The sequence below is a fragment of the Perca flavescens genome, chromosome 11 (assembly GCF_004354835.1).
Source record: "Perca flavescens isolate YP-PL-M2 chromosome 11, PFLA_1.0, whole genome shotgun sequence".
NCBI lineage: Eukaryota > Metazoa > Chordata > Actinopteri > Perciformes > Percidae > Perca > Perca flavescens.
Window position 1 is genome coordinate 23,461,959 of NC_041341.1, and position 12,444 is coordinate 23,474,402.

A 12,444-nucleotide genomic window follows, 5' to 3' on the forward strand; every position below is an offset into this window, starting at 1 on the left:
TGCTGTATAGTGTATTTTATCCATTGATGTGAAATTGATGTATTATTCAAAATAGTGCATCGAAAGTTGCACTTTCAGAGTTTTACATACTGTTCCCCCTGCAGCACAAGGGTGGAACAGCCAAAAACAGGTCTATTACACTGTCAAGGAGATCTTTTTGAACCTAAAATTACATTACATTACATTACATTCATATATTTATTTGATATTAATTAAATTATTTTTTTACAAAGATAAACTACCATGGACTGAGCAGGAAATGCTTTATTTTCTCTGTTGTATATGTTTTTAAACATTTTCCTATTTGTCTTATTCATCAGATATCCAGGCAAATTTAAAATTCAGCTGAAACATTGTTACTTAGTGCAATGCAGAGATGATTAGAACTTTTTCCCTTGGTTTCAAAATACAAACTTTCCAGTTTACACAATGAGCTATGTACACACATACATAAAAAACACACATTTGTATCTTTTTAAGTGTCATTCAGCAGGTAGGAGCCAAGGTGGGCAGAGAGAGAGACAAGTGCATCGTGGGCAATTGACCTGTAAGAATAGACATACAAGGACATGTTACACTTCATCAGTTATGCAAATACTGTAGGCATCACCTGATATAAATATGACTTCTAAAACAAGATGGGACTTCATCATCTACATGGGGCTTATGGGGCATTTTCCAGGGTGCTTTAGGTTCACACTGGTTCTTTACCTCAGGGCAGGGCTAGGGCACAGCATAGCACAGCATGAGCCAATCAGGTTAGCTTGTGAAGGCCTCGAAGTCTGAGTCTGAAACAGGAAGCAGGAAGTGTAAGACAAATAACAAATTCCAATTTAAGTCCTAATAATGTGGTACAATACAGTGTGTTTGTCACATTAAAAATACAAATAAAATAATGTTGTATTACATTGATGTCTGAGATGAGATATATTTACAGCAAATAAGAGCTCATAACATGACAATGCAAGATAAGAATTAAGAGGTGATACCAGCATGCCGTTAGTAGAGAAACAAAGATCACAAAGTGTGAGATGAAGTTATATTCAGTGACTTTTTCAAATGGGTGATGATTGGTGGAGGATAGCTCTACATGGACATCTACTGTACATGGCAGTTTTTGTTTTGTTTGTTAATTAATTAGCAATGTCTTTTTTCTTACAAAGATAATAGTTGCAAGGAAAATCTTAAAACAAACTTAAGGTTAGCTCATGGGTGAGCAGAGAGATGAGATGAACAGATGAGAATCAGGCAGACTTATAATGATCAACACACAGCTTTTGAGGGAGTGTAAAGGGTTAGGATGGCACTGTAAGTAAATAGGGACACATTGGTTTGGACAACATACTGAATGAAATCCAATGTTAGCATACTGATCAAGTTCTGTTGGCATTCATCGTAAAAAAAAAGATTTTATAATAGCTGATCTACATCTGTTATAGAGATTCAGAAAGACCAGACCCAGAAAGAATCATTCAGAAAGAATTAGAAGCACTGCAGTTCATTACATGTATCATTGCTGGTTGTAGTAATGGTAGTACTAGTATAGCATGAAATCAGTGATAATTAATGGAAAATGCAGAACTATTACTGGCATAATCTGAAAAAAATCAAATATCCCAAATATCCTCTTCGGCTCAATCTTTATTTGTTATTTCCCTTTTAACAATCTGAAAAAAACAAAAAACACATGGCATTTCAATGTCATACAAATAAAACAGGTGGATATATATTTTAAAAAGAGAAACATCTGCCTCTTCCTCATTCCCTCTCCACACGCAATAACGTAGTTGGAGAGGAGAAATCCTAAACAATTGAATTTTGAAACTGATGATGTGTTCTCACAGCTGTACTTGTTGACAGTGATGATAGTTATCCTTTAAAGTGAAAGTAAAAGTCATGCAATGCTAAATAAATCAGGCACTCGTGAAAAATATATGACAACCAAACTAACGTATTGTGCTCTACGAGCAGTGTGAAAGCGGGACAGGAACACGGTCTGTAATAAGGTACTTATTGAGACAGGTTTGTAAAAATATTATTTTAACACATTACTGGTACTAGTAATTATTTGTAACACCTTTGTGTTTTGACACCAACAGGAATTTCTTTTACTTTTAGCCTTTTTCACAGATACAGCAACAGTCACATTTAAAACTGTCACATTAGTATTCCACTATGACTGTGTGTGTGTGTGTGTGTGCGTGTGTATGTTTGTGTGTATGTGTGTGTGTGTGTGTGTGTGTGTGTGTGTGTGTGTAACGCGTATTTTGTTGTGGTTTCAATAAGACAAAATATAACATCACAATTTGAAACCAAAATACAGACTATATAGATTTATTCTTAACTCATTTCAAGTTATGCTCTTCATTATTGGCAGATTAAAAATTCTTATTTTAACGATGAATGCAATCTTTTTTCAGCACTCAACGTCTGTGTAATTCTGCGCATTAAGCAGCTAAACTGGAGAAGGTGGGGTTAAGTGTCTGGCTTCAGGTTACACTTAATCAACAGATGTTGATAGAAGGGAAAGACAGCTACAGCACCCCTCTGGCCTGACAGTTGACAGGGAAATCAAACTTAGTATTGATTTGGTGATGAAGCTCAGCTTCATATTTTTAAACATTCGCACAACTATCATAATGCAGTTGAATGTGACCACTCTCACTCCTCAGAATACCTGACAACATTCCCAATTACTAATGTATAGCTTTAACATTTGCTTCGCTTTAAATACATTAGTTTTGTTTTTTACTTGGCACATTTGCAGTTGTAATGTAATCAAGGTAAACACAGAGTAAAATAGTAAAAATGTGCAAAGGCACCAAAAGGAGGACATATGAAAAATGTATATAATGATTATTTGTAATTGTGGTTTACAATCAGTCATAATGCTGTACACATTGTACACTATGCTTTGACTTACAACTTCATAAAGTGATCTAAAAGTGTTGCCCCTGACTATTGCAACTTTGCAACAGTGTAGAAGCTGAGCTACTGGTTTGAACAATTCTGACTGGGAAGTCAGTGTGTTTTTTATGTAAGTTCTGTGGCCTGCTTTAGATGTGTATCTATTGTTTCAGACTGGGCATGTGACACAGTTCTGATACATTCCCTTTGCCAGAGAGCCAGAATGAGAAACTTCTCAACTGACCCAAACACACGGACACAAACACTCTGCCCTTACTGGGATTTAAATCACTACCAATTTGGCCACATCTAAAACCCTCCTAATCCCGCTCTTTTCGGTTTATTTACATACATTCAGAAACAGTCCTCTGTATTGCTTCGCATTTTATTTGATCTTGTAGTTGTATTGGCAAATTATGCCTCTAGGTTGACACCCTGCCAACGTTGACTCACTGTCTTTTTTAGAGGTGTTAAGACAGCATGAAAGCCTTGTGATCAGTTGAAGCACTGTCTGAAAGTGGTTGGCAATCACATAACATTAGGGTCTGGCTGAAGGCAACACTGAGGTAAGTATAAAAATAAGGCATTCCAAATACACGCACACGTGCACACACACACACACACACACACACACACACACACACACACACACACACACACACACACACACACACACACACACACACACACACACACACTGCATCAGCATATAATACACCCACACTTCTTTTTCTTTTTCACACTGCCATCACTATTTTTCATGGCAGGTTCAAACTCTTCTTCAGTGCTTTGGCTTAGCGGCGTAGTGCTGGCAGTTGTTGATGACTCAGGAGAGAAGTCTGGTTCCCTGGTTCCATTTCTCTCCGTTTCCCACCGAGCTCCAGGCCCAGAGCCCATTTTAAACTGCCCCTCTTCATCTCTCTCCCCTGCAACAACCTTTTCACTAATAGCCACATTCAAATGTGTAGTCTTAACAACCCTGCCTCCTTTATGACCACCAGTTTTGTCAATCATGGCTCTGCCCCCACCCCCAGCACCTGATATGAAGTCAGTAGCAGCTGCTCTCTGCTGGGCTTCCATTTCTGACAGGCTGCATGCCAAAGCCATCTGCAGGTCTTCATCTTCTTCGTCATCCTCGCTGCCGCCCACAACCTCGCAGTTGTAGAAGGGAGCGGAGCTAAATGACCGGTGTGTGGCTGCAGAGTAAGGGCTGGGGCGGGATCTGTCATACTCGGCAGGTGATCTGTTTTGGATTTGTGGCTTCTGAGGTGAGTGACGGGGCTGTCCCTCTCGTCGACTCAGCTCCAGTGCGAGGGCCATTTCATCCTCCACACCTGGGAACAACACACACAACACATTTGTACTAACATATGCACAAACACATGCAGAAATGCACAACTAGGAGGAGCAACAACATCTACATTCTGTAGGGATGTCACCGTGCCGTACTTTTATCTTCAATACCAATATCTAAAACCTCTGCTTATACAATAGTTTAAAAAAATTCCAACGTTTGACGTGAAAGCATTTTTTTTGTAATGTAAATGCAAATGTAGTTCCTCTTCGTATGTATTGCTTATCTTGCACGTGGTACCAGTTTAGGTTAATGTATTGGATTAAGTTTGACTTAGTGCTACTTTTGTGGAAGTACTAAATTTCACTGAAACTGTTGAACTTTTGTTGACAAAACTAGTTTGAAGAAAGTAAAGGGATAGAAAATATTACATAAGACTAAGTTTATTTGTCACACCATTCAGTGTGTGTGTCTTACCATTAATTAGGACACTCTTTAACACCCCATCCTCCTCAATCTCTGTTCTTTCCTGCCCGTTCTCCTTTATCCTGTAAGCAAGACACATACACAAATTAATGGTATTTTTTAAATCTCTCCATTTCCATCATTGTTTTTAGTCTGGGTGTGTGTGTGTCTGCATTTGCATGGCAGAATGCCATCACACCCTAGGCATAAACAACTAGAAATGTGAGAATACTTTCCAAATCAGAAACTACGTTACTATGCTGTAACTGTAGAATAAGCGTAAGCTGTAGAATTATGACAGATTTCAGATCATTTTAAAATATATTATATAAAAATATATTACTGTCATGTTCATGTCTTAGTGCATTGCTCATAACAACCCACGCCCATGTGTCCCTGTTGAGATAAAAAGTCATGAAATATTTAAAAAATATATATATTTCCCAAGTTGGGTTACTTTTCTAAAGATGGCATAACGTACTTCTTGGTGGTGGTGCGTTTGCCATTTATGATGCGAGTGGAGGTAGAAACTGATTTGAAGTTGCCCATCCCTCCACCCATGCTGTCCATCCCATCCAGACCACCAAAGGAAGAGGAGAAGGAGGTAAAATCAACTGAAGAACAACAGATGATCAGGAAAGAAAAGCAGAAGAGAAGACAAGGCAAGAGAAGACAAGGCAAGAGAAGACAAGAGAAGAGAAGAGAAGAGAAGAGAAGAGAAGAGAAGAGAAGAGTGATTAATTTTGATGTATTATTATTATTACGGAATCTCATTCTGTGCAAAGATAATACCACTCCTATGTTATTGCCACAGAAAGTGTGGGCTGAAATGCACAGTGAGGTGTCCCAATATGAGAAAATAAGGAAGAAATAATGAGAAAAGTGTTTTGTCCACAAAATCCATGACCCGTGGTTAGATGAGTTAAACCAGTGAGTTACCCGGTAGTGTAGTTTGGAGCATATGTAACGCTTCTCTAATTAAAAGTTAGTTTAATATACATTTTGCATTGATTTGAAAACTGTAACTATGTTTTGAGGTGTCAATTTTAACCGATGACGGTATTTTTCCATGTTACAGGGAATTATAAAGTTTGGTAGCCTTCTATCTCTTGAACAAAAGGATGGGTTACATGTTGACAAAAATAAAACACAGTTCGCTCATATTTCAGTGAACTATTCTCCATCAGCATTAAGCTGCTATCGCTGCTGTGCATCTTTTGTGTAAATTGACAAAACTCCAAAACTGGACCAGATTAAAATATGATGCAGTTGTTCAACGCCAGTGCTTTTGACATTATGGTCACAATACGATATGTCATGATGTTTAATTTGACAGCTACCATACAGGAATGCTGTATTCACCACGCAACTGTCAGCATGTAACTGTTTACCTCCTGCTGAAGGAAAAGAAAAGAAGCGACTGGGGCCGAGGCGAGAGGATGAGCCTCCAAAGGATGAGAAGTCATCTGGATGAGAGAAAGAGAGACATTACTGAAATACTGTACTGTTAGGTAAGGAGTAATATTACAGTAGGTTTTATGATGTCAACTAACTAAGAAGTTAGTTATGTTATTAGGGCATATATGTGTAATTATTGCTCCACAAGTCATTAACATGATGTTATCCATCAAAAATAAGATCTATAAATAATAAATGCCCCCCCCATAAATCCCCCTAATATGAAAAGAATTTATATTCCTAAAATGCTAATATAACTCCACATAAGTATTGTGTATGACTTACCAAAGAAGTTAGCGAAGGGATCCTGGCCGCCAAAAAACTCTCTGAACACATCATCTGGGTTGCGGAATGTAAAGGTGAATCCTGGGAAATCTGATGAAAAGTCTGAGCTGGAGGACTCTGAAAAATGAAGTTGTGAGGAGCAACCAAGAGAGAGAAAAAGTAGTTGGAGGTAAACATATTAGGGAACCGAACTAGGAAAAGTGAATGAAATGGAAGATGCAGGAAATCTAAGTAAGGGAATGAGGAGAGGGGCAAAAGAAAAGAGAGCGAGTAGGGAAGAAGGAATGGTAATGGATGCAATAACATCTTTATATTTCATTGGAGCAGGGTTTTATTTACCTGTGTGTCCCATTCTGTCGTTTCCATATCTGTCATATGCTTCACGCTTACTCGCTGTAGAAGAGGAACAAAGTACAATTTAACAATGGAATAAAAACCCACAGATACCAAAACCATTCTCTCTCTTTTTTCTTAACAAAAACCCAACAGCAGAGGTGTCAAGTAACAAAGTACAAATACTTTGTTACCTTACTTAAGTAGACATTTTGGGTATTTCTACTTTACTGAAGTACCGGTAATTATTTTACAGCAGACGTTTTACTTCTACTCCTTACATCTTCACGCAATTATCTGTACTTTCTACTCCTTACATTTAAAAATAGCCTCGTTACTCCTATTTCAGTTTGGCTTGATTTCATTCAAAAAAACAAAATACTAAAAAAACCCAACTATCCCACTATGGCCACGCCCTTCACTAGCATTTATTAGCGAGGCGTTATGGCCTTTAGAAAAAAGTTTTTTTGTGGAGGGCTAGTGCACTATAGGCCCCTGTGGTGCTGCCTAAGCTTTTGTCCTTAATGGCATGTTTTTCCCTTACAATACTTTTACTTTTATACTTTAAGTAGTTTTGAAACCAGTACTTTTACACTTTTACTTGAGTAAAAAGCTTGAGTTGATACTTCAACTTCTTCAGAAGTCTTTTAAAACCCTAGTATCTATACTTCTACCTGAGTGATAAATGTGAATACTTTTGACGCCTCTGCCCGAAAGTCACACACATTAAATTAAAAGTATAACTCATACGTTAGAAACTGATTTATGGGTTCTGTAAATGAAGTTCCTCTCTGAAGAGCCTGACATAATCACACAGAGATTCAGATTCATGATTCACAGCATCAATACAGATCGACCCCCAACAGCCACTTGACAACACACACACACACACACACACACACACACACACACACACACACACACACACATATACATATACCATTATATAAAGATACACACTGCCCTGACTTACTATCAGATAGGACTTCATAGGCTTCAGCCAGTTCTTTGAACTTTGTCTCTGCTTCATCCTTGTTGTCTGGATTTTTGTCTGGATGCCATTTCAGAGCCAGTTTCCTGTAACTGAACTCACATCATAAGCACAGACATTAACTCATACTGTACATACAAGTAAATATAGCTAGATAAAGACATGTACTAGTACTATGGTCTCTTCTACAACAACAAACAATGCACTATGGAGAGCCTTCAAGAAATAAGACACCAGACTACTGGGACCATTCCATGTTTCGGCTAAGTCTGTATTTGTCATACTAGTGGTTCTCAAACCTCTACTAATGGGTTTAGTTACAATGTACAGTACAGGCCAAAAGTTTGGACACACCTTCTCATTCAAATGTGTTTCCTTTTATTTTCATGACTATTTACATTGTAGATTCTCAATGAAGGCATCAAAACTATGAATGAACACATATGGAATTATGTACTTAACAAAAAAGTGTGAAATAACTGAAAACATGTCTTATATTTTAGATTCTTCAAAGTAGCCACCCTTTGCTTTTTTATCAATAAGGGAAATAATTCCACTAATTAACCCTGACTAAGCACACCTGTGAAGTAAAAACCATTTCAGGTGACTACCTCATGAAGCTCATTGAGAGAACACCAAGGGTTTGCAGAGTTATCAAAAAAAGCAAAGGGTGGCTACTTTGAAGAATCTAAAATATAAGACATGTTTTCAGTTATTTCACACTTTTTTGTTAAGTACATAATTCCATATGTGTTCATTCATAGTTTTGATGCCTTCAGTGAGAATCTATAATGTAAATAGTCATGAAAATAAAGAAACAATGAATGAGAAGGTGTGTCCAAACTTTTGGCCTGTACTGTATATTGAGATATTGTATTTTTGGTGTTTTGTCATTGTATCCCAATTTCTGAATTCGTAAAATCCAGACAAATAAAACTAAGCTTATTTTGATGCGGCCTCAAATTTTTCAAGGCTTATATAACCAGGCGATGTTAAGTAAGAAGGTAAACTCCAAATATATTTTCATAAACTATATGTTATATTCAAGGTAAATATTGCTTTGTTTATGAATTGTGTAAAGTGAGCCCCAACACTTGAGGGAGACTTCCAGGATACCCACGCTTTCTTGATGTCATCCTGAGAGGCTGTTTTGGACACTCCCAGAATGTTGTAGTAATCCACCATGTTGCCTCCTGTCACTCCTCACTGCACTGCCCCTGAAAGGAAAATACAACTACAAATGTTTTCAGTACAGAATATACTCAACTCTGATTGGTCACACACATTGTGCATTTATCAAATTCCTATCACTCATCATAGAAGCTTTATAAAACCTTGGTATCTATGGTATTTCCTAAAATCCAAAAAAGGAAAAGAAACAGCTCTGTGCTCATTATTTATTTAATTTGCAGAAAAGTGGTCATATACAACAATAGCAATCTGAGGAATGGCTAAAGAAGGCAATGCGTAATCTAAAAGTTTGTTTATCATTCTGTAAACTAAAGTGTTGACAAATACAGATTATGGAATTGTGCAATTCCCTTTATTAGGAACTTTTCTCAGGACTGTGGGCATCTACAGACAAAGGTTGATTGACATCTCCCTCTCCAGCTTGTTAGTTTTGATACCTCAAATGTCAGGACACATTGTACTATTCGTACATGTTGTTTAATGACATCATGTCATTTCCAGCAGCGCTAATCTGCCAGAGTAGGCCTAATTGAAACACCTATGTGGTGGGTGTTAATAAGTGTCTATGTGACAATAATATATGATTATTATTTTCGATTCACAGTTAATTAATTTCACCCCAGTCAACTGATTGTTTGCCTGTTGGAAAGCCCCAATGAATATATGAAATACATTTTGCCAAAGAAGTCGACAGGGTTTTATTAAAGTCTCATTAAGTTCAGCCAACAATAGTTGCTCTTTAAAGCTGCAATCTTTCACTAGTTTAAGGATTGGGATACCATGTATCACACAAGTATTGAAGAGTTGAGTGCCATATTGATTAAGAGTAGAATCAATACTGTAGTCTATAATCTCACATTGATGACCATAATTATTACTATGGAGGTAGGGAATAATAGCAGTACTTTTATTTTATTTATGGTTAGGTTACCACTGTTTTCATTTTTATCAATGAAAAGAGCAGTGACTTATCTGAGATACATGCAAGACTCCACTATTAGATCCATTTTAGGTTTATCCCAAATATGATGCATGCTGTGAACAATGCTAATAATATAACAATCTTTATTTGTTTAATCACTAATACTAATTGAAAGTGTGCCCTTGAAATGATAAGACCTCAGTACAGTCAGTAGTTCCATTATAGCCACAGTCAGAGTCAGCATGCAAACCACCATGCCAATCTCATTAGTGGACTTCCAACAGTTTTAGGGCTGAAGTGGACTTCCAAACTGAGGTAAAATAACTAAAATTAAATTTCTATGCCCCCTCGGATTGAGCCATGCGCTCACACAAGTATTATTACTATGTTATTTCTAGCGCCATGGCATCTGACAACTGCTGCTGCCCTGACAGGCCTACACAAACTTACATACACGGGCAGATGCACTTGCAGGCACAGGTGCTGTCTATATTCAAGTAACTACGTAGCATTAACATAAAGGGTACACCTAACATATTATTTAGTATTTCGGTAGAAATACTATTTCCTAATATGGTAAAGTTGGGCGTCTATAATAAACTGTAAGGTCTATTGACAGTGGGTAGCCACAACTTATCACGACTATCCAAAGCTATATAAACATACTGTCTGAGTCTTTCGGCCTAATTAGTAAGCAGTTTAGCCGTCTGTCCACCGGTCTGGATCGACAATGAATTAGTTATGATAGCGGTACCTTGGTATGTGCTCCCGCTCTCTTCGTGACAGCCGCACAGACAGCCTCCTCCTTCAGTCCTCCTCTCCACCGCCCCGACACAAATATTTTCAACAACACAATATGTCCGCAGTGTACCGCTGTGCCTCAGTGGTCTACTCTACTGTCCCCCCACCGGGAAACCAAGCGGTCAGTTAACCCTGTTTGCCGTGTGTGCGGGTCTAAGCTGCACGCGTTACGTCACTATCAGCTGAGAGAGGAAAATAGAGCTTCTGGAACATGCTCGTGTTTGGAAACGTCGTCAGACCCGCCCTGCCTGCCTCAAGCACTGCCTGTTGCTCTGTGCTAACGTGGTTTAAAAAAACCAGCAACTTCTGATGGTAGTCACGAAAACCTACTATGGCCAACCATTTAGGTTAGACCAACAGGCTTTTCACAGATGTTTCTAAATATTTCCATGTCAACAACATCATTAAATAAACTATCTTTTTCTCTGTATCCTATGCCTACAATGTTACCAATGCAGTGGCACAATGTTGGCTAACCAAATGTAGCCTACTGTGCTAAAGTAAAAAAATAAATAAAAGTAAAATAAGTAGTTTGTACCTTGCTTGAGTATTTGTTTACCTTTACTCTACTACACTACATTTATCTGACAGCCACAAAATTGTACACAAACATAAGGCCAGTGTACAATGGTATACATTGGAGCATCCAAGAAGTAGTTTATTAAAATTATTACCAGCTAAACATGCTTCTATAAGTAATAATTATCCAATAATATACTATTATGCAGGCCTATAATAATGTTATTCTCACAGGGACAATTATGGTGCATAATGAGTAGTCCTACTTTAAGTACATTTTACTGATAATAGTTCTGCTCTTAAGATTTTAAATACCTGTTAATTGTAATGTATTTGTACACTATAGTTCTAATAGCCTACTTTCACTTATGAGCTTAATATTTATTCCACTGCTGACTATGCTACAGATAAGCGTTAACATATAGAGGAGAAGAATATTGTATAGAGAGAATGTATAAACTCATTGATGAGTGAGAGCACAGTAGGCTACTTATATTGAGTAGACCAGAGAAGTGTAACTTACCAAAAAGTAGGCTTTTAGTTCAATGTGTGACTCACCAGGATCACATGATGAGCTCATAGACTGGGCAGTCATGTTAAATGACTAAACCTCTTTATATAGGCTACAGTCTAAACCAACTCACCCTTTACATGCTTTACTAGCTGGTTACATTGATCCCATCTGTTGGCTGCGGGAAGCAACTGCAGGTACAAGGCCAGCCCAGCCCATTGTATACTTTGTGGCTCATCATCAACATGGCACAAAAGGGCAGGAAATTAGCCAAGGCAGAGAAACTGGAATTTCTTTTGTAAATGAATGGAAACTGCATGTAAACACACATTTTGAAATCCAGCAAAAATCCTCTATATTAATAGCAACCATTACAAAATGTGTAGTGTAGATTCTTTTAATACATGTTTACTCTGATAGAAATATTTCTTTGGGCACTACTAATTATTTCATTTTAGTAGTATTTTCTCTACATACCACATAGGTTTATAGACAGCAAATCTTGTAATTCTCACCAAAGTGCTGTTGATATCATATGTTACCAGTTTCCTCTCTGAAAGTCAGGAATAATCTGTAACAGTTGTAAAAGTTAATTGCAAAACTCAATAGTCTGAGATAACTCCAGATGACTCAATATAAAGGGTGTATTAGCTTTTTAGGCTAGCAAAGTGTTTGACTATTATTGTTGTAGTAATTTACAATAACTTATTTGCTTAATTGGCTGCCAAGCTATACTGGATGAGTTCATGAATGATCACAATTCATCA

At 37.5% G+C, this 12,444-nt stretch overlaps 1 protein-coding gene across 2 annotated transcripts; it reads right to left on the reverse strand.

The window, feature by feature from the left end:
* Positions 1-246: 246 nt before the first annotated feature.
* On the reverse strand, positions 247-10,910 carry dnajb2 (DnaJ heat shock protein family (Hsp40) member B2). 2 transcript variants are annotated; one of them, XM_028591780.1, is made up of 11 exons: positions 10,601-10,910; positions 8,854-8,967; positions 7,716-7,825; positions 6,749-6,802; positions 6,410-6,526; positions 6,058-6,132; positions 5,148-5,280; positions 4,679-4,749; positions 3,945-4,241; positions 712-788; positions 247-545 (listed from the first exon to the last, which is right to left on the reverse strand). In XM_028591780.1, exons 2-10 carry the CDS (start codon positions 8,916-8,918, stop codon positions 760-762), a joined length of 951 nt encoding a protein of 316 aa, XP_028447581.1. In that variant the 5' UTR covers positions 8,919-8,967; positions 10,601-10,910; the 3' UTR covers positions 247-545; positions 712-759. The 2 variants fall into 2 exon arrangements, with proteins under 2 accessions (XP_028447581.1, XP_028447580.1); XM_028591779.1 differs by having other exon boundaries at positions 8,854-8,950; positions 10,601-10,909.
* Positions 10,911-12,444: the final 1,534 nt, after the last annotated feature.